The 24,677-nt window shown below is 40.6% G+C and overlaps 1 protein-coding gene across 3 annotated transcripts in view; it reads right to left on the bottom strand.

The window, feature by feature from the left end:
* Positions 1-24,677, bottom strand: part of ino80db (INO80 complex subunit Db) — a 133,938-nt gene that overhangs the window by 36,731 nt on the left and 72,530 nt on the right. For all 3 annotated transcript variants that reach the window (XM_073046518.1, XM_073046520.1, XM_073046519.1), the window contains exon 5: positions 8,826-9,050. In XM_073046518.1, coding sequence (XP_072902619.1) covers positions 8,826-9,050 — 225 coding nt within the window. The remainder of the gene's footprint in view (positions 1-8,825; positions 9,051-24,677) is intronic.

The following is a 24,677-nucleotide window of genomic DNA, read 5'->3' as shown; positions in this document are numbered from 1 at the left end:
ATCTGCTCCACCATGGCTAATTTATTATATATCCTAATGCTATTTTCCTACCTTCTCCCCATAACCTTTGATGCCCTTACTAATCAAGAACCTACAAACCTCCACTTTAAATAAACCCAATGACATGGTTTCCACAACCATCAGTGACAATGAATTCCACAGGTTCATCACCCTTTGGCTGAAGAAATTCCTCATCTCTGTTGTAGAGACATCTTCTGTTCCAAGGCTGTGCCCTCTGTTCAAACTATTCTACAGTACAGTAACAGTTTCTTATAGGTAAATTATGTAGACCTTTTACACACTGCAAGGACCTAACACAACAAGAAAACCACTGGCTAGCACATCTGCTTTTGAAAGTTTTGGTTGCAGGAAAATAATATCCACCAATCAGACAGTGATTCCCCATAGTGATTCAAATCCATTTCTTCCACTTGTGGCATTCCCTTCTCTCAGTCCTATCACGATTCTATTTTGTTTTGATCAGAAACTTGGAAATGTGATTAGTTAGAATAGCTTTTATGGCTGGAACAAACACAACAGTTTGAATTGCTGACTGCTGCATGATAATTGTTTTTTTACAATTTTACTTGCTTTCTTCCCCTACGTTGTTTGAATTCCATTCTATTTATTCTTTTGTCTCTCCTATTCTCAGCATTGCACTGTAATTCTATAAGTGAATCACACAACAATGGAGGAGGATATTCAGTAAACTGCTTACACTGTCTTTCTGACTATCCAATTGGTAAAACTGCCCTTCCCACACAGCTTGACTGCTCAATGCCTTTTAACTTATTGTTTAGTTCCCAATTTGAAGTTACTATCGAATATATTTCTATCATCTAGTAAGCAGTCATTTCTGTTTCAGTAGCTCATTGCTGCAAGGCAAAGTTGAAGTCCATAGCCTAGGGAGGCATGATTGGTGGGTGGGAGAGTGTAGTCGATGGCTATGGAGTGGTAGGCAAATGGAGAATAGGGAGGTCAGAGGTGTGGTCTGTTGTTAGCTAAAAACGAGTAGGTTGAGGCCATGGGTAGTTGGAGAGCGAAAAATGGAACAGATCTGAGGAAGTCAGGGGGGGAAGAAAAGAGATGGTATAAGAATAGAGCCTTAATGAAAGGAGAAGATATTTAGCAGAGTGGGACTAAGAGGAAAAGAGACTAGGGGAGCAGATTGTGGAGGTAGACTAAGGGAGGGAGAATGGAGGAGGAGGTTAGCAAAGGGAGAAAGGGAGGCAGAGCAGAGAAAGAAGAGATTGAATTGAAAAGGGAGAAGAGAGGAGCTGAGGAAGAGGATGTGATGGTGCTTTCAGGTGCATGCCCATGTGTAAAGAATTCTTGGTCTCCAACTGTCTTAAACCAAGACCTCGCTCTTCAAGGACCACATGAAAGATGATGTGCAACAGCCAGTCATGTTAGTTGAAATCATATGCAGCCTCTTCTGTTTCTCAAAATGCTTGAGTGGAAGTAAATTATCATCAATCTGAAGCACTGTCCAAGAAGAAGATAAAATAAAAGTAAGCCCATGCCCTCTGGTTATGAAATCTTTTTAGAATAAATAATCAGAAACCTTTTCCAGTCAAAATTTTGAACCTTAAATTCCCACAACTTTCACTGGTCTCTCTACCCATCTGAACTTCACGCTTGGCACTTTCAAACTTCTGCATTCCCCTCAAACTATGGTATCCAAAATTGGAGTTCATACTAGGCATTTCTTACATGGAAAACATTTATATTTATCTTCCCCCATTCTCATGATTAATTCTTTATTGCCTTATTTGAAAAGTTCCCCATTCTATTTTCTTCTTATACCCCCTCTCCCACCTGACTGCAATATGCTACATGGTGAATTTGACTTTATGTTACAATTTCATAGCTTACTATTTTTTCTACCAGGTCAAAACCTTCAAGTATTCACTCTGTCGCACTGCCATTCTCTAGATGAACTGCAATCATTCCCTCTTCCCCAGCTACGATACTGCATGATTTCTCAGCACTCAGAGATAAAGTCGAACTCCTCTGTCTGGAACCTGCTACCATGGAGAAGGATGACTGTGCTGGGTTTAATTTGTTCTTCAACTGATGTAATATGTATTCCCATTCTCTCTATATATTCATCGAAAACATTTATCTTACTTTCTTTTAAGCAACAAGTTCCACCCAACTTGATATTTTTGGTAGAGAATTCCATTTATGGAGTTCTAATTCAAAGATGAGCTCCAGTTATACTTCAAACTACATTTTGTGGTATCTCCTCTCACAAAACTTATAGAAATGTTTGTAAGGTGAACTATCATCCATTGTCCATGTCCATTTGCACAAACCACTATCACACATTAATGTTCTGCTTTGTCATGATCTGTGTTGCTCTACCAAACATTGCTGGCATGCTACCTTGATGCTGAAATGTGTGGGGAGACTTGCAGGTTTTCCCCAGCACAACCTTGGGTATGTTGATTGTTAACACAGACAACACATTTACTGTATGTTTCAATGTACACATGATAAAGAAATGTGAATTTGATCTAAAATCTGATTTTAATGAATCTGCTTTTGTGGATCTGGTACTCATCCCATAAGGCATTGCTTCTTGCTGCACTCGAACTTGGGGCTAAATAATGTTTTTTATCAATTTATCGTCAGGTCCTTGCTGTCAACTGACAATGTTGAGCCTCATTGAGCATTTCTCTCTGTGAAGACAACTTCAAAACAAATTGCAATGGCAAACTTACTAATACATATAATAAATGGAGGCACAGGAGCCTACAGGCGCTGGAGGAACTCAGCAGTTCATGAGGCATTTGTAGGAGAAAAGAAACCGTTGATGTTTCAGGTCAGGTTTAGAACCGAAGCATTGACAATTCTACTTTAATTTTAGTTTTATTTAGAGACACAGCACGGTAACAGGCCCTTATGGCAACCACCAAGTTGCTCTAGCACATAGTGTGTTACATTCAATAAGAGCCTCATTGAACATGCGTATACAGAGAATATCAAAAAAAAAGCTGCAGCACTTTAACCTCTCCCTTACTGGGTTTGATAAACGAAGTAGTAAAAGGCCTGCAAAATAAATATTAATGATCTAAAATGTCTGCCTTTTACCGGCATAACTTGGGGGAAGTTTGCATTTAGGCAGCAAAATTTCTGTATTTTCTGCAGGAAATGTACCTACTGAATCACCGCCAAGTTAGAGCTGGCAGAAGTTCAGCAAATCCATTCATTTAAATGGAGAAGCACAACTGTAAAGCAGATTGGCAAGTTACAGACAATTTATATTCTTTGAATTAATTGAGTAATTTACTTGTAGTTAATTATTTAAGTGCTTTCTTGTGTCTTTAAGAAATAATTTACTTTTAATATCATCTTTCATTTTTAATAGTTTTTTAATGTTTGCAAATGTCAACAGTAGTCACAAACTCTAGCTCTTCAACAGCTGGTTCGCCTGGGGACAAGGCCTAACCAACTGTCATGCATTCCTGTGGGAATGATATTTGAAAAGGCCAAGTTGATCCCTCTGAATCTGTGGAAAGACTTTCTGGAGACCTGCTAAAATGCGAGTAAGAAGATAGATTAGCAGCAACTTTGGGCCAGTCCTAATCAGCCTGAGGAAACAAGACACTATACATTTACGACTTTAAGAACTCTTGAATCATATAACACCCACTGAGAAGCAGAATTCATTTCCCTCTGTTCCCTCGAGGAATCAAAGATACAATTAAATGGGCTACCAAGTCTCACTAGTTCTACAACCGACTTGACATATTAAACTGCTAAATTTAGAGCAATTCAACACAAAAGGGAAAGTAACCTTTTTAGAAAGATTACTTTTGACAGATGTACATTGAAACATCAAAACATACAGTGAAATGTCTCACTTACACCAATAACCAATACAGTCCAAGGTGGTGCTGGGGCAGCCCGCAAGTGTCGCTATGCTTCTGGCACCAATATAGCACACCTACAACTCACTAACCCTAAGTCGCAAGTCTTTGAAATGTGGGAGGAAACCAAAGCACTCGGAGGAAACCCATGCGGTCACAAGGAGAACGTACAAACGTAGCACAGACCCTGGTGGGAACTGAACAGAGATCACTAGTGCTGTAAAGCGTTATGCTCACCATTACGCTACCATGCTGCCTTTCAAACATTACACAAACTACAGAACCTCCAGACTCTCATTTCTGTGTTAAGCAGATTAAAAGCTACAATGAAGACATAGTATATATAAGTTCCACAAGCTTAATGCACTGGCAAATACATTAAATCATTACATCAACATTCCCCACCCAAATTATTTATTAAAGTTTTTAGTTGGAGTTATGGATTCTACGGAAAATCACTATTGCTTTTAGGTGAATACTTTTGATGGAAGTAGTATAACAACATAATGTTTATTGCCAACTTCTGTTTGCTATTGATGTTTTCAAATAACATACAAAACCACAGAAACAATCTGTGCACCTCTATTTAGAAAGGAGGAAATCAGCTCCAATTACTGTATTTAACAGAGAGTCTGAAAAGAGTGGAAGTTTAAAATTGCACTCAACCTCTTTAACAAAACAGAAGAATGGTGTGATAGGCAAATTTACTGATCATCTTCTACTCAACCTCTATTGACCATGTTTTCCTGCCTTTCCCTTTTTCTTTTTCCCTGTTCATTTATCCCCACCCCAACTCCTCCCTCACACTCCACCTCATATATTCGTGACTTGGCCTGGTCCAATAATCTACTTTAACCAGTCTAACCAAATGAACAATGCTCTAGTGCCTTGAACCATGCAGGATTGATTTGTCTGAGAGGTGAGAACAAAAACTCAAAACAAGAATGTTGATTATTGACAACCTATATTAGAATGTAAGTGAAAAAAAATCCAACTTTGGTGGTTATAGAAAGCTAAGTGAGAAAGTGAGCTACGAGAAAGAAATCTACAAAGGTTTATTTAAGTAATTGGAATAGAATGTAGGCAATTTGCAGATTATTCACCATGATAGGAATGAGAGAAATGTATAGCACTTCTTGAATAACAATGTGTTATTGTTATGCAAATATTGGTGCACGTGGGAATTGTGCTGGTTAACGAGATACACAGGCGAATGTGCAGTTACAGCAATCAATTAGGAAAACAAATGGCAATTTAGTCCTCACAGTTAGAGAGTCATGAAGTTATACAACCCAAAAACGAGTCCTACAGCCCACCATGTACACAATTGATCTTTTGACCCATCCTCACTCATTCCATTTGCCTGCATTAAACCCTTATCCTTCTATGCCTTGCCTATTTAATTGTTTGTCTCTCTCTTAAATGCAATGATTACATCCAATGCCCTCACCATTACCTCTAGCAGCAAGTTCCAGGTAGCAACCACAATGTAGGGAAAAAACTTGCCTCAAATCTCGTTTAAAATTAATTTCTCACATAGTAAACACATGCCAACTTATTTTTGGTACCCATATCATGGGAAAAAGATTCTATCCACCGTATCAAACCGCTTATAATTTAGATATATTACTTCTATCAGATCACCCTCAGCCTCTTCTCCAAGAAAAATCTATCTAGCCTATCTGATCTCTCTCCATAAGTAAAGTCCTCCAATTTAAGCAATATCCTGGTGAATCTCTTATGTACTTTATTCTGTGCAATCACATCATTCCCATAGCATGGTAACTAGAAATACATGCATCTTATGTAGTCTAACCAGTGTTTTGTACAGTTGCTTCATAACCTCCCAACATTATAGTTGATGCCTCAACCCATGAAGGCAAACTTGCCATCATATCAATCTCTATTGCCACATTCAGGAGCTATGGACTTGAATTCCAATGTCTCTCTGTTTGTCCACAATCCTTAGTGCCTGACCATTAACCGTACAAGTTCTAAACACAAGGGATTCTGCAGATGCTGGACACCCAGAGCAACATACATAAAATGCTGGAGGAACTCAGCAGGTCAGGCAGTATCTAAGGAAATAATAAACAGGATGTTTATTTATGAAACCCTACACATCCGACACGTTGGTCCATGATGTACATGATGAGGCCACTCTCAGGCTGGAGGAACAACACTTCATATTCATCCAATCTACTCAGATTGAACATCAATTTCTTTAACTACTGGTGATTCTCCCCCTCCCCATACCCTCTCTCTCTTGTCCCTCACCTTCCCTATCACCTCCCTCCTGGTCCTCCCCTCCTTCTCTTTTTTCCATTGTAAACTTCCCTCTCTTATCAGATTCTTCTCCAGCTCTTTACCTCTTCTTCCACCAAACACCTCCCAGTTTCTTAGTCATTCCACATCCCCCCCCCCCCCCCCCCCACACCAGGTTTCACACATTACCTTCTAGCTTGTAATCCTCCCTCTCACCACACCACCTTACTCTGGCTTCTTCCCCATTCCCTTCCCTTCCAGTCCTGATGAAGGGTCACAGCCCAAAATGCTCACTGTTTATTTATTTCCACAGATGCTGCCTGACCTGTTGAGTTCCTCCAGCATTTTGTATGTGTTGCTCTATACATGTTTGACTTCCCAAAATATTTCAACTCACACTTGTCAGGATTAAATTCCATCTGGCAACTTTTAACCCAACATTCCAACTGATCTAAGGCTATAGTACAGTATGGACATCTTTCCCTGCTGTCTACATCACCAATTTTCAAGTTATCCACTAACTTGCTAAACTTCCTTCTACATTCACATCCAGTTTGGGGGGGGGGGGGGGGTGTGTGTGTGTGTGAGATTAAAAAAATCAAGGGTCCTAGCACCACTGATCCCTGTGATATTATATCACTGATTGGAGACTTCTGATCAGAAAAGCAATCTTCCACCACCATTCTGGCTCCTATAACCAAGCTAACTTTGGATCCAACTAGCAGTTCATGTAGGATCCCAGGTGCCTTAAACTTTCTTAACAAGCCAATCACACAAAATGTTTAATGCAGATAGGCTGGAATACAAAAATATGGAATCCTTGCTGTTTATCATATAGGACCTTACTGAGAAAGGATTTAGAGTACTGCCTGTAGCTTTGATCTCTGTACCCTGGCCTGGAGTCAGTAGTGAATGTACAATGTCCTGTGTATGTTACTCAAAATGGCTTCTTTGGTTTGTTAAGAGTAGGAATGCTTCTTTGTCTGATAAGTGTTTCTCTCGCAGTTGCTTAGCTTTAGGCTTGCTGATATGAGTATTGTATTCATTTGTTAACCAATGGGGAATGTTATTTTGTCTTGAGGCTGGGAGCTTGGGGGGTTTTCGCGGGTTTTCAGGAGAGTCGGGAAGAAGACGCCGAGGAAGGTGGACGTGCGCTGCACTCCTAAACTCTTTAAAGTGTATTTCATAACGGTATCTGGTGTGAATTTGATACTGTGTGCGTGCGCGAGGCATAAACTTGATTCCCACAGCACCTGCGTGTACGGGAGGTGGGGTTGGTGTGTGGCTGGATCTCATTTTCCCCTAGACATATACCAGCCTGTTGGGTGAGTGTTACATGTACATATACTATTTGAGGAATGAGAAAATTTTCCTCTGAGCATAGATTATGTAATATCAGCCTATATTCAATGAAATGTAGAAGAATTAGAAGCCATTTCTAAGAATTAGATAGCAGGGTCAAGGGATATGGGGAGAGGGCAGGAACGGGGTACTGAGTGTGTATGATCAGCCATGATCACAGTGAATGGCGGTGCTGGCTAGAAGGGCCAAATGGCCTACTCCTGCACCTACTGTCTATTGTCTATTTCAAAAAGATTGGGAGGGTTTGACTGGGTGGATACCAAAGGCTGTTGCAGTAGAGTCTGAAACTGTGGAGTATGGCAGTGAAAAGAGCTCAGCTTTTTAAGACCGAGATGAGAATGAATTGCTTTACAGAAACGTCCACTGCCTTTTGCAATTCTCTGCCTCAGAGGACTGTAACTGCTCAATACTCAGTATCTTCAAAGCCAAGATGGATAAATTTTTGGATACCATAGGAATCAAAGGATTTGGGGGGGGAGGGAGGATGGACAGCAAAATGATGTGGCACAACATCAGTCATGATCTTCAGTGAACAATCAAACGGCTGCATGGCCTGCTCCTGTTATAATTTCTAATGTTGCTGTATTAACTACGATTGCTGCTTTGCCTACTGAATCTGATCATCATGATCTTATACTGCTAATTACCAGATGATTCACACCACTATATTTTTGGGAAGAAAACTCATTCTCTGTAGGCCTAGTAAAAATATATGCACATATATTGTATAAAACTAGATGCAAACAGAAAAGGTGCCCAATGAATGGGAATAATTTGGGCATTGCTGTTTCACATTGAGGGGGTTTATGAACAAAACAGCTCCCTGAATATCTGAACAAAACACTGCCTGGAATACTATAGCAAGGAAATTGTCTGATCCAATACATAACAGTAACATCTTAATTTTAATAACTTGCACTGAAGGATTGATTTTGCCAATTTCTGATCCATTGGAGGGAAAAAGAACCATTTACCCTTTTCAGAAGAATAACTGAAGATAAGAGGAGGAGAATGTTGTAGTACCATTTTAAAAATAAAAGAACTTCCATTCCTATACACAATCTGACAAAAAAGGCAGAATGGGAGTAACTTGATACAAAACTTGAAACAAGTATTATCTTTTTCTAAAGAAAACGGGCATTATTAGACCATTGCAGCAATAAAAGCACAACTAATAATTCTGTATCTTGCAAGCTTCAACAGATGGAAACAAATCACAGATATTTTTTGACCGTTGCAGTCAAGACAGGTACCTCCGCTCCCACTACATGCGCCAGCTTGCAGTAAAGAGATATTTTCTTCCTGCTGTACACAGCAGCTGACCTGGTTTGGGTGGAGGGTCCTGTTCTGAGGTCTTGAAGCAACTGCCCAGCGTAATCAGGTTCGTTGCTGGCTGCCTGAAGTAAGACCCTTCGGAAGGCATGTCGACATCTCTGTTGGCGTGCTGCTGCTCGCTCCATGTGACAGAGCTGTGTGTATCTGTGCTGCAGATAAGTGCAGAGCCGGGACACTCTCAAGCTTCTCGTGCTGCGCGCCTCATCTTCGGAGCTGCACAAAAGAATGGAATCAAAATTTAACTCTTCTGTACCCAGAAAAATCCACCCATATATTGAGTGAACACTGATGTGCCAAAATGATACTTATGCAGTAAATATGCGCAGTTGGGCAAGCAAAGGATGTGAATGCATTAACTATCTCTGTCAAATGGCACTTTGTTAATTCAGTGCTGTAACTTAATGCAATATTCATCTTATTCTCACTTTTGCGCACTGTGTTTGGCATGACATCTTCCAAAGGCATGAATTAGAATTGTGGAGACACAACTGACTGTAGGCAATGGAATCTGGAGCAATTCACAAGATGCCGGAGGAAGTCAATGGGTAAGGCAGCATCTACAGAGGGAAATGGACACTCAACATTTTTGGTTGAGACCCTTCATCTGAACCAAATGAAGGGTCTTGACCCAAAACATTCCCTGTATACATGCTGCCTAAACCACCAACTTTCTCCAGCATCTGTTACAATTATTGTAATGAAGAGTTGTAATAGCAGCATCAATAGAGGGATTAATGGACAGAATCCCAAAGTTAGGTTCTCTTGTGTAGACTAGCTCAATGGATTATCATGGTAAAAGCCCAATGGTTAGGTTCACTCATAGAGTCACACTTAACCGTACTCATCAAATAAAATTATGCATTTCACACCAGGGTGACTACTGCCCTGATTTCTGGCTTTATGTATACATATTTTTCAAATAATTAAAAAACCACTGCACACCACTCATAGGAAGATACTGAATATTTGCATAAGCTCATCTCTTAAATAGATTTTGAGAAAACAGAACAACTCAAGTAAACATAGCAAATAGTTTGCATACTTCAAGATTTTACAAGAAGCAATTAGATGACCAATGTGCTAATGTGTTTTCAGTTTGGGTTGGAATAATGAATGGTGCATGGAGAGCACCTCTTCATCTGAGTAGCTGGTGAAAGAAAACATTCTTCAATATCTCTTTGAAGGATGGCATCGCCAACAATACAAGAAACCCTCAGCATACTGCAATGTTAGCTCGACAACTATATTTTTTGTAATGCCCAAATCCAGCTCCTCTGAAGTATGGTGTGAGATGATAAGAATTTTATATTAATGAGGTGATGGATAAATATGTACACTATTTAATATTATAAATTTACAGCTGTGTAATTGGAAATTTCTCAAACTTATTTTGGAAGTGGGGGGGGGGGGGGGGGAGGAGGTGGGGAAAGCAATCCAGAAGAAAAATAAGCAGAGAAACATACTATCTTGTCAAAGTTTTACTAATTTTTAAAAAACTTTTCAGGTCTGAAAATCCAATGGTTTAAGATCACTTGTTACTTCATTTTAAAGAGTTAAACCTGAAGCATCTTGTATATTTCCATGGTATTACATAAAATAATATTGATCACACAGTCTCTGCTTTTTGCATTTGGCTATGAAACGGAAAGCTGAAGAAAACATTTCAAGTTATTTGCCATTCTATTTTACAAGAACAGTGTGCACAATTGAATGATGGCGATAGTCCACATATTAGAGACAACATCACACATGACAAAGGCCTAATCCAGCATTTTCCAGGTTAATGGGAGGGAAACAGAAAGCAACAGACAGCAAAGAATAGGCCTGAGGAATGTGGTAGAAAACCACATTAAGGAGGGAAGGAATAAGAGATGAAAGATGTCAAACACTAGACACAGTCCAGAATGCTTAATTTTATTTTGTGCACAAGAATCTGACTGCTTTAATTTTGGCAAATATAATTGTGCCTTCCACCAACTGACATTAAAAATAAGAGGAAATATGCAGCAAATTTGCACATAATATCTACGGCACTGAATTAATGAGCAGATCTTCGTAATGATCAAGTTACAGGGATAAATATTTGCCAAGAGTTTCCAGACAATTTGCCTGTTTAAATAGCAATGAACTTATAGGATTAAGAGGGCTCTGGTTAACATGTCACCTGAAAGATGATTTCTCTGAGATTCCAACATACCCCAAATATTCTGCTGAAGAGTTTGTTCCAGACCGTTATTCAAATCTTTGAAACCACAAGCTTCTATACACCAACCAAGAATGACATTTAAGCTGTCAAGAATTAAAACAAAGTGCAGAGCCTTCAGAGAAAGTAGATGTTTGAAGAGAAGTAAACATACACCAACGTTACCAAGTGGGTCTTTAAATCCAGACATTTTGGAGGACTATCAGAAAAACTACAATAAAGGTATTATGAGTGATGACCATAAGCTTGCATAAAGTAGATTTTGTGAATCACCTTAAAGGAAGAGATCTGTAAAAAGACAAGAGTTTTGACTGAGAAGGAAATTCCAAAGCACCGGATCTGAGCTGCTAAAAGGATAACAGTAACGGCAGAGAAAAGAGATTCTGGGATGTATAAGAAGTCAGAACAGGGGAAGCACAGCAAACTCTGGAATTTTTGGACTATAATGAAAGGAAGACTTAATATAAAAGATGAGTATATTTATAAGACACTGTTAAACCAAGAGTTAATAGGGCTCTGTGAGCACACAGACTATGTTACCTGAACTTGATATGAACTAGCTGCAGTATTGGATGAGATCAAGTTATGGAACTGATGAGCAAAAGCATGTGTGTGCCTTCCAATCGTACTTTCAATTCATCTCTGCAAACCCAATGCCATCCTGGAGATTATGCAATGGTGCTTGTAACTGGCTACTTCAACCATGTAAATATACTGTACTTCTGCTTATTTCTTTCGGCAAGTAACTTATCTACATCTTTTACTATTTAACTTTATATTTTTACTACTATTTAGAAATGCAGTCCAAAGATAACTTTAAGGACAGTTTCACAAAGCGGAGGACAAAGATGGGAACTTATATTTCAAAGTAAATTTAGTATCAAAGTCAATGTTACCATATACTACCCTTAGATTCATTCTCTCAAGGGCATTTTGATGAAAATGGAAAAAACAATTGAATTTTATGAAGAACAATACATAAACAAAGATTGACAGATAGCAACACACACAAAATGCTGGTGGAACACAACAGGTCAGGCAGCATCTATAGGGAGAAGCACTGTCGACATTTCGGGCCGAGACCCTTCGTCAGGGCCCGAAATGTCGACAGTGCTTCTCCCTATAGATGCTGCCTGACCTGCTGTGTTCCACCAGCATTTTGAGTGTATTGTTTGAATTTCCAGCATCTGCAGATTTCCTCGTGTTGACAGATAGCAATTGTTCAAAAGACGACAAACTGCAAGTAAAATAAATCTAAGAGAATGAGTTTTAAAGGGTTCTTGAAAGTGAGTCTATAGGTGGTAGAAGCAGTAGAGTAATGGTGATTGAAGTTATCCACACCAAATCAGCAGCCAAATGTTTGAGGAGGAAAGACAAGGTGGTGCCAGTGAACCACAGTGATGTGTTATGAGTTGCTTACAAAACTTCTAAATATACCTCTTCTGAATTACTCTCACTGAATCTGAAGCCTGTAATTTCCCATTCATCAAAATACCTTTGAACGGTCTTAATGAACTAGCGATTTCACGATCTTCTGGACTCGGCAATTTTAACTCTCAAGCTTGCAGATGGCACCTTTAAGTGGACAAAGGTACATCGCCATGGCTGGAGGAGAGGGAGGAGGAAAGGACTCCAAGCCAGACTGAAACATGGTGAAATCCCTCTACCTAGCATCTTGCTAGCAAATGTACAGTCACTGGAGAATAAGGTTGAGGAACTAAGGGCAAGATTGCTGAAGCGGAGAGAAATGAAGAATTGCTGTGTTCTGTGTTTCACGGAAGTATGGCTGGAAGTTTTAGTACATATTGGCACCAATGACATAGGTAGATGAGGTGAGGAGGTCCTGGAGAGAGATCTTAGGGAGCGAGATAGGAAACAGAAAAACAGGACCTCCTGTGTAGTAACCTCTGGGTTGCTGTACGTGCCACATGCAAATATGATGATTTGGCAGATGAATGCTTGGCTGAGGAACTGGTGCAGGGGGCAGGTTTCAGACTTATGGATTATTGGTAACTCTTCTAGGGAAGGTACGACCTGTACAAAAAGAACATTTTACATCTCTACTAGAGAAGGACCAATATCCTTGTGGGCAGGTTGCGAGCACAGTTTGGGAGAGTTTTAAATAATTTGGCAGGGGGCTGTGGATGCTGTTGTTAGTATAGAATTAGATGGGGTAGTGAGACTGCAAGCAAGGAGAGGCTGAAGACAGGGCAAAACTGCAGTCATCAGGATGTGTTGCAACGTAAAAGAAGGACAAAATTGAAAGGGTGAACACAGGACTGAAGGTGTTATATTTATTTGAATGCACACAGCATATGGAATAAGGTAGATGAACAGGTAGAACAGTTATAGATTGTGGGCATCACTCGATCATGGCTGAAAGAAGATTATAGCTAGGAGTTCAATGTCCAAAGATACACATTGTATCGAAAGGACAGGCAGGTAGGCAGAGGGGATGGTGTGGCTCAGTTGGTAAAAAAATGAAATCAAGTCATTAGAAAGAGGTGACATAGGGTCAGAAGGTGTTGAATCATTGTGGATAGAGCTAAGGAACTGCAAGGGTAAAAAGGCCCTGATGGGAGTTACATGCACACCCCCAAAAAGTACTAAGGATGTGGTCTACAAATTACAACGAGAAATAGAAAATGTATGTCGAAAGGGCAATGTTACATTAGTCATGAGGGATTTCAACGTGCAGGAAGATTGGGAAAATCAGATTGGTGCAGGATTCCAAGAAGGGGAATTTCTAGAATGCCTGCGAGATGGCTTTTTAGAGCAGCTTGTGATTGAGCACACTAGATCAACTATTCTGGATTGGGTGTTGTGCAATGAACAACATTGATTGATTAGAGCTTAATGCAAAAGTACCCTTGGGGTCAGTGATCATAATATGATCAAATTCACCCTGAAATTTGAGAAGGAGAAGCTAAAGTCAGATGTATCAGTATTACAGTGGAGTAAAAGGAATTACAGAAGCATGAGAAAGCAGCTGACAAAAAGTGATTAGAAAGGGATACTAGCAGAGGTGATGGCAGAACAGCAATGGCTGGAATTTTTGGGAGCAATTTGGAAGACATAGGATATATACAACCCAAAGAAGCAGTATTTTAAAGGCAGGATGACACAACCATGGCTGACAAGAGAAGTCTAAGCCAACATAAAAGCCAAAGAGAATATTAGAGCAAAAAATAGTTGGAAGTTAAAGGATTGGGATGCTTTTAAAAAAAGACAACTAAAGTCATAAAGCGGAAAAAGCTGGAATACAAAGGTAAGCTAACCAAGACTATTGAACAGGATACCACAAGTTACTTCAGGTATATAAAGTGTAAATGAGAGGCAAAAGCAGATATAGGACTGCTGGAAAATGATGCTGGAGAGACATTAAGGGGGGACAAGGAAATGGAAGATGAATAGTATACGTATTTTGCATCAGTCTTCACTGTGGAAGACACTAGCCGTATACTGGAAGTTCGAGAGAATCAGGGGCAGAAGTGTGTGAATTTGCCATTGCGATGGACATAGTTCTTGGGAAACTGAAAGGTCTAAAGACAGATGTCACCTGGACCAGATGGTATACACCCCAAGGTTCTGGAAAAGGAGGCTGAAGAGACTGTGAGGCATTGGTAATGATCTTTCAAGAATCAATTGAGTCTGGCATGGTTCTGGAGGACTGGAAAATTGCAAATGTCACTCCATTCTGAAAGAAGGGAGAGAGGCAGAAGAAAGGAAACGAGAGGCCAGTCAGTCTGACCTCAGTAGTTGGGAACACGTTGGAGTTGATTAAGGAGTGATTTCAGAGTACTTGGAGGCACATGATAAAATAGACCAAAGTCAGCATGGTTTCTTTCAGGGAAAATCTTGCCTGACAAATCTGTTGGAATTCTTTGAAGAAATAACAAGCAGAAATAACAAAGGAGAATCGGTAGATGTTCTGTACTTGGATTTTCCAAAGGCCTTTGACAAGATGCCACAAGTGAGGCTGCTTAACAAGAGCCCATGGTATTACAGAAAAGATACTAGCATGGAGATGAGGATGAATTTCTTTAGCCACAGAATGGAGAATCTGTCGAATTCATTGTCACATGTGGCTGTAGAGGCCAAGTCATTGGGTATATTTAATTCAGAGGCTGACAGATTCTTGATTAGTCAGGGCATGAAGGGATACGGGGAGAAAGCAGGAGATTGGGGATCGGGGGGGGGGGGGGGGCATGGATCAGCCATGATGAAATGGTGGAGCAGACTCAATGGACCAAATTACCCACTTTTGCTGCTGCATCATATGGTCTTATGGCTCAATCCAGACACATCAGCAAAAACCAGAGGCTTCTCAATACACAGGATGGACTGTTACGAAGGATGAACAACTCTGATGGGCAGAAGGGTGCAGAGTGGCCCATGCCCCCCCCCCCTTTTTGGAGAATCGTAAATCGCTACTATTTCGATGCTGTTATCAAGGAAGTTAGAGAGACAAAGGAAATCTGCCAGGGCAGTTGTTATTGATAACAGCTCATGAAAGTTAATGAGAGAGAGAGACACAGCTAAGAGTTACCCAGGGTGGATCGTCTCCTAATGACAAAAGAGGAGATTTACTGCTATTGTCTTTTGGAGAAGGATTGTTTACTTGGTACTGTTCTATTCATTTAAACCCCTTAGGGGACAACCAGAGTGGGCTGGTTTGATGGGTTACATCATCCCAACCTGACTGACACCTGAGACCCCGTGAGTGGGGATAAAAGTGAGGTCTGGGGTAACACCCCTCAGACGCACCAGGAGAAACGCTAGTGAGCAGCAGAAACCCACGAGACTGTGTGGGACATCGGAGACCGAACGAAGGGTCGGTAAATTTCAACTCACAGTGTTTATAGCGAGACCTGTGGGGGCTTGTGTGTGTGTCCACCCTTGCCTGGGTGACGAGTCCACCACGGAAGAACGGTCTAGCTAAAGGACGGAGGGGTCACACTTGAATGGCCACAACAACGACACATCGATGGATTGAAATCGTAAAGGAAGGTTGGCAAAGACCATAGCTGTTACTGTTTGCTTTCTCTCGTCTCTCTCTCTCCAACAATTGCAACACATCGACCGACAACTACCGCAGCCTGCATGAACTGAACTGAACTTTATATTTCCATCTGACAATTCATTATCCCCTAGACAATGATAGAGCTTGTTTTATTATTGATTATTATTATACCCGCACTTTTAGGTTTAGTATTGCTAACATGTATTATCTGTATATTTGCATTGATATTGATTTGTATATTTTTACTAATAAACACTGTTGAAAATAGTACCACCAGACTCCAACGGACACTTCTATCTTTGCTGGTAAGACACCCAGTTACGGGGTACGTAACAGGACCAACATGCTGATTTGGAGAAGGCAAAAGGTGGGGATCTGTGTTTCATGATAAGATTTCTGTAGTGCCTGGACGCAGAGGTATTGGTTTGGTCACACTCTTGTACCCCCAACCTGGAAAATCTAACGATTAAATGCTGACCATTCTACTTAGCAAGACAGTTCTCCTCTGTGATCCTGGCTGCAGTTTACATAGCTCCAAAGGCCGACATTAATCAGGCACTCGAGATATTGAGTGTTGTCATCACCAAACAAGAAACAGCCCACCCTGATGCATATCAAATTATAGTTGGAGACTTCAATCAGACTTCTTTGAAGAAATCCCTGCCCAATTATCATCAGTATATAAAATTCAAAGTAAATTTATTATCAAAGTACATATATGTCACTATACACAACCATGAGATTAACTTTCTTGTTGGCATACTCAATAAATCTATAATAGAATAGTATCTATAGTAGAATCAATGAAAGACAACACCAACTTGAGCATTCAACCATTGTGCAAAAGACAACAAACTGAGCAAAATGCAATAAATAATAATAATAAATAACCAACAAATATCAAGAACATGAGATGAAGTGCACTTGAAAATGAGTCCATGGGTGGTGGGAACACTTCATTGATGGGGCAAGTGAAGTTACCACCTGGATTCAAAAGCCTAATGGTTGAGGAGTAATAACTGTTCCTGAACCTGGTGGTGTGAATCCTGAGGCTCCTGTACCTTCTTCCTGATGGCAGCAGTGAGAAGACAGCATGCCCTGGGTGGTGGGATCCCTAATGATAGATGCTGCTTTCCTGTGACAACACTTCATGTAAATGTGCTCAATGGTGGAGAGGATTTTACCTGTGATCGACTGGGCCAAATCCACTACCTTTTGTAGTACTTTCCATTGAAGGGCATTAGTGTTTCCATACCAGGCTATGATACAGCCAGTCAATATACTCTCCACTACACATCTATAGAAGTTTGTCAAGGTTTTAGATGCCATGCCAAATCTTCTCAAACTTCTAAGGAAGCAGAGGCACTGCTGTACTTTCTTTGTAATTGTCCTTTACGTGCTGGGTCTCTGCTAAGGACTGGCTCATGGATCTCTTTTTTTTCCCCTGAAGTCAATAATCAGCTCCTATGTCTTGCTGATATTGATGAAGAGATTGTTGTTATGGCACCAGTCAGTCAGATTTTCAATCCCTCTCCTATATACTGATTCATCACCACCTTTCATTCGGCCTACGACAGTGGTGTCATCAGCAAACTTGAATATGGTATTGGAGCTGTGCTTAGCCAGTCATAGGTGTAAAGCGAGTTGAGCAGAGGGCTAAACGTAAAGCCGTGTGGCGGACCCGTACTGATGGAAATTGTGGAACAGATGTTATTGCCATTCCGAACTGACTGGGGTCTACAAGTGAGGAAATTGAGGATCCAATTGCACAAGAAGGGATTGAGGTCAAGATCTTGAAACTTTTTGACTAGTCTTGGGGGGGATGATGGTATCGAATACTGAGCTGTAGTCAATAAAGAGCATTCTAAAGCATGCTGTCTACATATTTCAGTGCTGAGTGAAGAGACAATGAGATGGTATCTGCTGTGGACCTGTTGTGATGGTAGGCAAATTGAAGTAAATCCAAGTCACTTCTGAGGCAGGAATTAATATGTTTCATCAACCTCTCAAAATACTTAATCAGTATGGAAGTAAGTGCTACTGGATAATGGTCATTGAGGCAAGTTACAAGTTCTTCTTAGCCACTGGTACAGCTTTAAGCAGGTGGGTACCTCAGTCTGTCAAAGCAAGGGGTTAAAGATCTCAGTGAACCTTCCAGCCAGTCAATCAGCACAAGTCTTTAGTAGATGGCCAGGTACCCTGTCTAGGCCGTACGCTTTTTGTATGTTTGTCCTCTTGAAAGCTGCTCACAAAGACTGAAATCACAAGATCATCATCAGGAGCGGTGGGAATTTGTGATGGTTCCTCTGTATTTTGGTGCTAAAAATGAGCATAGAAGGCGTCGAGCTCATCTGCAAGCAAAGCTTTTTTGTCGCCTACGTTGCTTGATTTAACTTTATAAAAGGTGAAAGCATTCAAGCTCTGCCACAACTGTTGAGCAGCCTTCATTGATTCCGGAATTGCAGCTTTGCCCCTGTCTACAACAGATTTAAAGTCTGTGACAACCATGGTGTATTCATTCAGTTCCAGAGATGAGTCCTTGAACACAGCCCAGTCCACAGACTCAAAGCAATCCCTTTGCCGCTCCTCTGCCTCTCACGACCGTCTCTTTGCTGTCCTAATCTCTGGAGTTTTGCTCTTTAGCCTCTGCTGTATGCAAAGGACTCATCAGAGAATCTGAATGAATACACCATGGTTATGAGGGGCTTTATACAATCTGTCATTGATGAGTGTGACCTCACTAATTCATTCAGCCTTCCCCAACCAGCAGCCCTGGATGAACCATGAGATCTGCAATCTGCTAAAGGCTAGAACAGTGGCAGTCAGGTCTGGCATCTAAATAAGATACAAGAAGTTCAGGTATGATCTCTACAAAGTCATCTTACACGTGAAATGGTAATTCTGGACCAAATTTGAATCACTGAAAGATGCTTGACAGCTGTGGCAGGGCCTGAATGCCATTACCTCTTTGAAAGTGAAACCAAGCGACATAGGTGACAAAAAGGCTTCACTCCCAGGTGAGCTCAATACCTTCTATGCTCGCTTTGACTGGCAAAACATGGGGGAATCTTCAAGAACTCCCAGAGCCTCCGATGATCCTCTGATTTCTGAGGCTGATGTAAGAGCATCCTTCAGAAGGGTTGTTTTTTTCAGCGTATCGCACCAGACAGTCAGCCATTCTTGTCTGGCGTGTGATGTCAGGATTGGTTTCCTTTCAGATTAACCGGGTCATGATGAATGTTCCTGACTCAACCCTTGTTTTCTTTATGAGCCCGAGTGGCTAGCTCAATGCTCAACCTGGCACGGATGGAAAGCACGCCAGGGGTGGCCCGACTTGGATTCGAACTTGACAGCCTTCGCTCTGGAGTCCAGCACTGATGCCAATTGCGCCACCAGCCGGCCAGGAGGGTAAACCAATGGAAAGTATGGGTACCATGGAAAGAATGGGGTACCTGCCAACCTGCGCTTATCAACTGGCTGGAGTATTCACCAATATCTTTAACCTCTTGCTTCGGCAGTCTGAGGTACTCACATGCTTCAATGATACCGGTGCCTAAGAACAACGTGGTAAACTGCAGTACAGCAGCAGTGATGAAGTGCTTTGAGAGGTTGGTGACGAAACATATTAATTCCTGCCTGAAAAGCGACTTGGATCCAATCCAATTTGTTTTAAGACCTTGGCCTCAATACCTCCTTGTGCAATTGGATCCTCAATTTTCTCACTTGCAGACCCCAGTCAGTTCAGATTGGCAACAACATCTCCTCCACAATCTCCATCAGCACAAGTGCATCATAAGACTGTGTCCTTAGCCCCATGTTCTACTCATTTTATGCTTATGACTATGAGGATAAGCACAGGTCCAATGCCATATTTAAGTTTGTTAATGATGCCATTATCATCGACCAAATCAAAGGTGGTGACAAAGGAGGGAGATTGGAAATCTGGCTGAGTGGTGTCACATCAATAACCTCTCACTCAAGTGTCGGTAAGACCAAGGAGCTGATTATTGACTTGAGGAGGAAACCAGGTGAGCCAGTCCTCAATGGGGGAATCAAAGGTGGAAAAGGTCAACAACTCCTCAGTGTTATTATTTCAGAGGATCTGTCCTGGGCCGAGCATGCAAGTGCCATTACAAAAAAAGCATGGTAGTGCCACTACTTCCTTAGAAGTTTGCAAAGTTTCAGCATGACAACTAAAACTTTGACAAACTTCTATAGATGTGTGATGGAGTATATTAACTGGTTGCAACCAGACCCCTGGTATGGAAACAACAATGCCCTTGAATGGAAAACTTACAAAAGCAGTGTTTACAGACCAGTCTGTCACGGGTAAAGCCCTCCCCACCACTGAGCACAGCTACATGGAGCTCTGTCACAGGAAAGCAGCATTCATCGTCAAGGACTGCAACCACCCAGACCATGCCCTCTTCCTGCTGCTGCCATGAGGAAGGTGGTACACATTCTTGAACCAGAGAGGATACCTTCACTCACCCCATAACTGAACCGTTCCCACAACCTATGGACTCACTTTCAAAGACTCTTCATCCCATGTTCTCCATAGTTATTGCTTATTTATCATTTTTTTCTTTTGTATTTGCACAGTTTGTTGTCTTTTGCACATTGGTTGCTTGTCCATCCTGTTGGATATGGCCTTTCACTGATTCTATTGTGTTTCTTGAGTTTACTGTACCCTTGTAAGAAAATTAATATCTGGGTTATATATGGTGACATATGTACTTTGATAATAATTTTGCTTTGATCTTCATGGCTGTAGGGTAATAATTATTCATAAACATGGTGGTGTAGGAGGTAAGACACCTATACCTCTTGTCCAATGGTAAAAATAAGATGACATAGCCTGGATGGTGGTGATCCCTGATAATGGATGCTGCTTTCTTTAGGCAGCACTCTACATAAATATACTCAATGGCTTTGCCTTCGATGGACTGGGCTGTATCAACCAGTTTCAGTTGACTTTTTGGTTCCTATGCAATGGCATTTCCATATTAAACTGTGATGCATCTGTGATAGAAATACACTCCACTGTATTTCTATAGAGGCTTGTCAAAGATTTTGGTGATGTGGAATCAACACAAACTTCTAAGAAAATAAGAGGTATTGCAAGTGTCTTCTTTATATTAACACCTACAGTTGCATGAAAAAGTTTGTGAACCTTTGCAATTATCTGGTTTTCTGCATTAATTACTCATAAAATGTGGTCTGATCTTCATCTCAGTCACAATAATAGACAAACATAATTTGTCTAAACCAATAACACACAAACAATTGCACTTTTCATGTCTTTATTAAACACATGGCTTAATCATTCACAGTCCAGGATGGGAAAAAGTACGTGAACCCTTATATTTAATAACTGGTAGAAGCTCCTTTAGCAGCAATAAACTTCACCAACCTTTCCTGTAGCCGCTGATCAGACTTGCACAACAGCGAGGTGGAATTTTAGACCATGCCTCCATATAAAACTGTTTCATTTCATCAATATTTCTGGGATGACTTGCATGAACAGCTCTCTTCAGGTCATGCCACAGCATCTCAATTGGGTTAAGGTCTAGACTCTGACTTGGCCAGTCCAAAACACAAACTTTCTTCTTTTTAAACCATTCCTTTGTCGATTTACTCGTCAGACCATTGTCATATTGCATCATCTAACTTCTATTAAACTTGAAGTGGCAGACCACTACCCTGATTGCAAGCTGTCCAGGCCCTGAGGCAACAAAGCAGCCACAAACCATGATGCTCCTTCCACCATGCTTCACAGTTGGGATGAGGTTTTGGTGTTGGTGTTGGTGTGCAGTCCCTTTTCCTCCAAACATAGTGGTGCATTTCTGCCAAAAACTTGTCTCATCTGTCTACAGAACATTGTCCGTGTTGTGAAACATCCAGGTGGTCTTTTGCAAACTTAAGACGTGCAGCAATGTTTTTATTTGGAGAGCAGTGGTTTCCTCAGTGGTGTCCTTCCACGAACACCACTCTTGTTCAGTGCTTTTCTTATACTGGACACATGAACAGAGACTTTAGCAAGTTCTAGAGATATCTGCAGGTCTTTTGCTGTTACATTTAGGTTCTTTTTCACATCCTTCTGCACCGCACACTGTACTTTTGGTGTGATCCTTGCAGGATGCCCACTCCTAGAGAGAGTAGCAACAGTACTGAATTTCCTCCATTTGGAGACTATTTCTCTTACTGTGGACTGTTGAACACTCACATTTTTAGAAATGCTTTTGTAGCCTTTGCCAGCTTCATACAGCTCTACAACTCTTCTTCTAAGACCCTTTGAAAGTTGTTTTGATCAATGCATGGTGTACATAAACAGATCTTTCATGAGAAGAGCAGGCCCCGTCATTAACCTGACTTTGGGCGTTTTTTTAAATATATACACATAGGGCAGGGAACCTCTACAAACCACACTGCCAATCCCACCTCATTTATTCAAACACCTGACTCTAAATAGTTTTTGTAGAAGGCATTAGCCCTGAGGTTCACATAATTTTTTTGAACCTTGACTATGACTTTTTTTTTAATGGGTGTACTCAGTATTGACGGAAAGTAATTTATTTTTTATTAGTTTAGGCAGATTGCTTTTGTCTTATTATTGTGAATTAGATGAAGATCAGAGCACATTTTATGAGTAATTAATGCAGAAACCAGGTAAATGCAAAGAGTTCACAAACTATTTTTTTTGCAACTGTAAATGCCACTCCCAGGGCAGATCCTCTGATATGTTAACAGCAAGGAACCTCTCTCTTCACCTCTCTTCCCCTTATGAAGATTGGCTCATGCACCACTGGCTTCTTCCTCCTGTTGTGGATAATCAGTTTTTCCCTCCTATATGCCAATTCGTCACCACTGTTGATTCAGTCAACAAAAGTGGTGTCATCAAAAAATTTAAATATGGCATTGGAGCAGTAGTTAGCCATACATTGGTCCATGAGCCAGTCCTCATAGAGCACTTAATTGTTCCACCAATTCCACTACCATCAAAAATTATAGTGCTCAGCTCTTGGCCATTAGGGTTGGACCTTGCTAGCAAAGTCCAATTCTCAAAAGGAAAACAAAATCCACAGAAAATAGACAGAGCTTGTTTTCAAACAATTACTGCACTGTAACTGTTGCAGCTCATCATACCAAGTCATAAAGCAGCCACCTCGAGGGTTTGCTTTCTGTGAAGATGAGTATTAGGCAAAAAGGTGGATGGAAAAATCGTGTTGAATTGCCTAAATGGTATGGTGTATTGATGAAAGGGTGTTGGGAAGAGATTGGGATTCATCCAGACCAAGAAAAGACAAACTTCATTTGCAATAAATTCTTTAAATCTGCAATGATCACATTCAATAAATATTGATTCAATTTTATCAACTGAAGAGCCAGGGTCAAGATAGCAGTTACAACAAACTGTTTTATAACGTGTGTAAACAGAATCATTAATAACTTCAGTAAATAGAACTCATAACCAAAACTATTGCAAACTTAAAAAACAAAGCAGAATTAGTTATGCCAAATCATTTTCAGCAGCAGTATTTTCAGATGTGACTGACAGAGCAATTACCTAATCATCTATATCAAGGCTAGGTCTTGCGTTGGTACTATAAACAGCCCAAAGTACTGTATAATGTTATGGCAGGCCAGTTGTTCAATAGTTCTTCAGTTGATACAGTGGATGGTCATATTCCTGTACATTTTCTCCACTACCTCAACAAGCTGTGATGGCACCATCAGGAATCCTTTGACTTGCACTCCAAGGTCCCATGTTCCTGAATTTCATTCTAGGGTCTTTGTATTCACTGCTCTCACATATCTCAGCCATTCACCAGTAACACTTGCAACACCATGGCTTGAATTAAAGATATCAGCTCAGGGTTAGACAGTGAGCCTATGGCACATGCTTTGGCATGTTTTTTAGATTAATTAATTTCCTGTGGCAAACAAGAGAAAATCTGCAGATGCAGGCAATTCAAGCACCACACACACAAAATGTTAAAGGAACTCTACGTCAGGCAGCATCTATGGAAAAGAGTACAGACAATGTTTTAGGCAGAGACCCTTCAGCAGGACTGAACGGTCCTGTGGTTTGTGTTCATCCTTTGCAGTCCATATAGCATACAAGCATTTAAACATTTGACAGCATCTTCCTTGGTTTAGTTAAGGAAATTACTTGCATTTAAAAAGCACACTTCAAGAGTATTTTACGGTGAATTAATTAATTTTGAAAAATGTCATTATTGTGGTGATTACAGTTATGGCAGGTAGTTGATACACAGAATAGTCTTACATACCACAATGATTGAATGACACTGTGCTTGGTTTATAAATAATTTGGTTTAGCAATAAACCAGGAGAACTACTTTCTGCTGGATGTACGATAACTCAGCTGGCTTACAAATGGTGCCATGGGGATTCTCTACTATTGTCAGGGGATGGGGGGAGTTTGTTTAATATTCCATCTGGATCAGTGCAGTGTCTTCTCCGTATGGTACAGAAACATCATCCAGATTGTGATTGAGTCTCTAGTTGCGACTTCAACCCACAATTTTCTGCATCAGGACACCTACTTAGAATAAGTTATCAGTGCATGACTACAGTTTATGCAATTGTA

Source organism: Hemitrygon akajei, chromosome 5 (assembly GCF_048418815.1).
Source record: "Hemitrygon akajei chromosome 5, sHemAka1.3, whole genome shotgun sequence".
Classification (NCBI taxonomy): domain Eukaryota; kingdom Metazoa; phylum Chordata; class Chondrichthyes; order Myliobatiformes; family Dasyatidae; genus Hemitrygon; species Hemitrygon akajei.
Note: the sequence above shows the minus strand (reverse complement) of the source record. Positions and strands in the feature narration are given on the sequence as shown.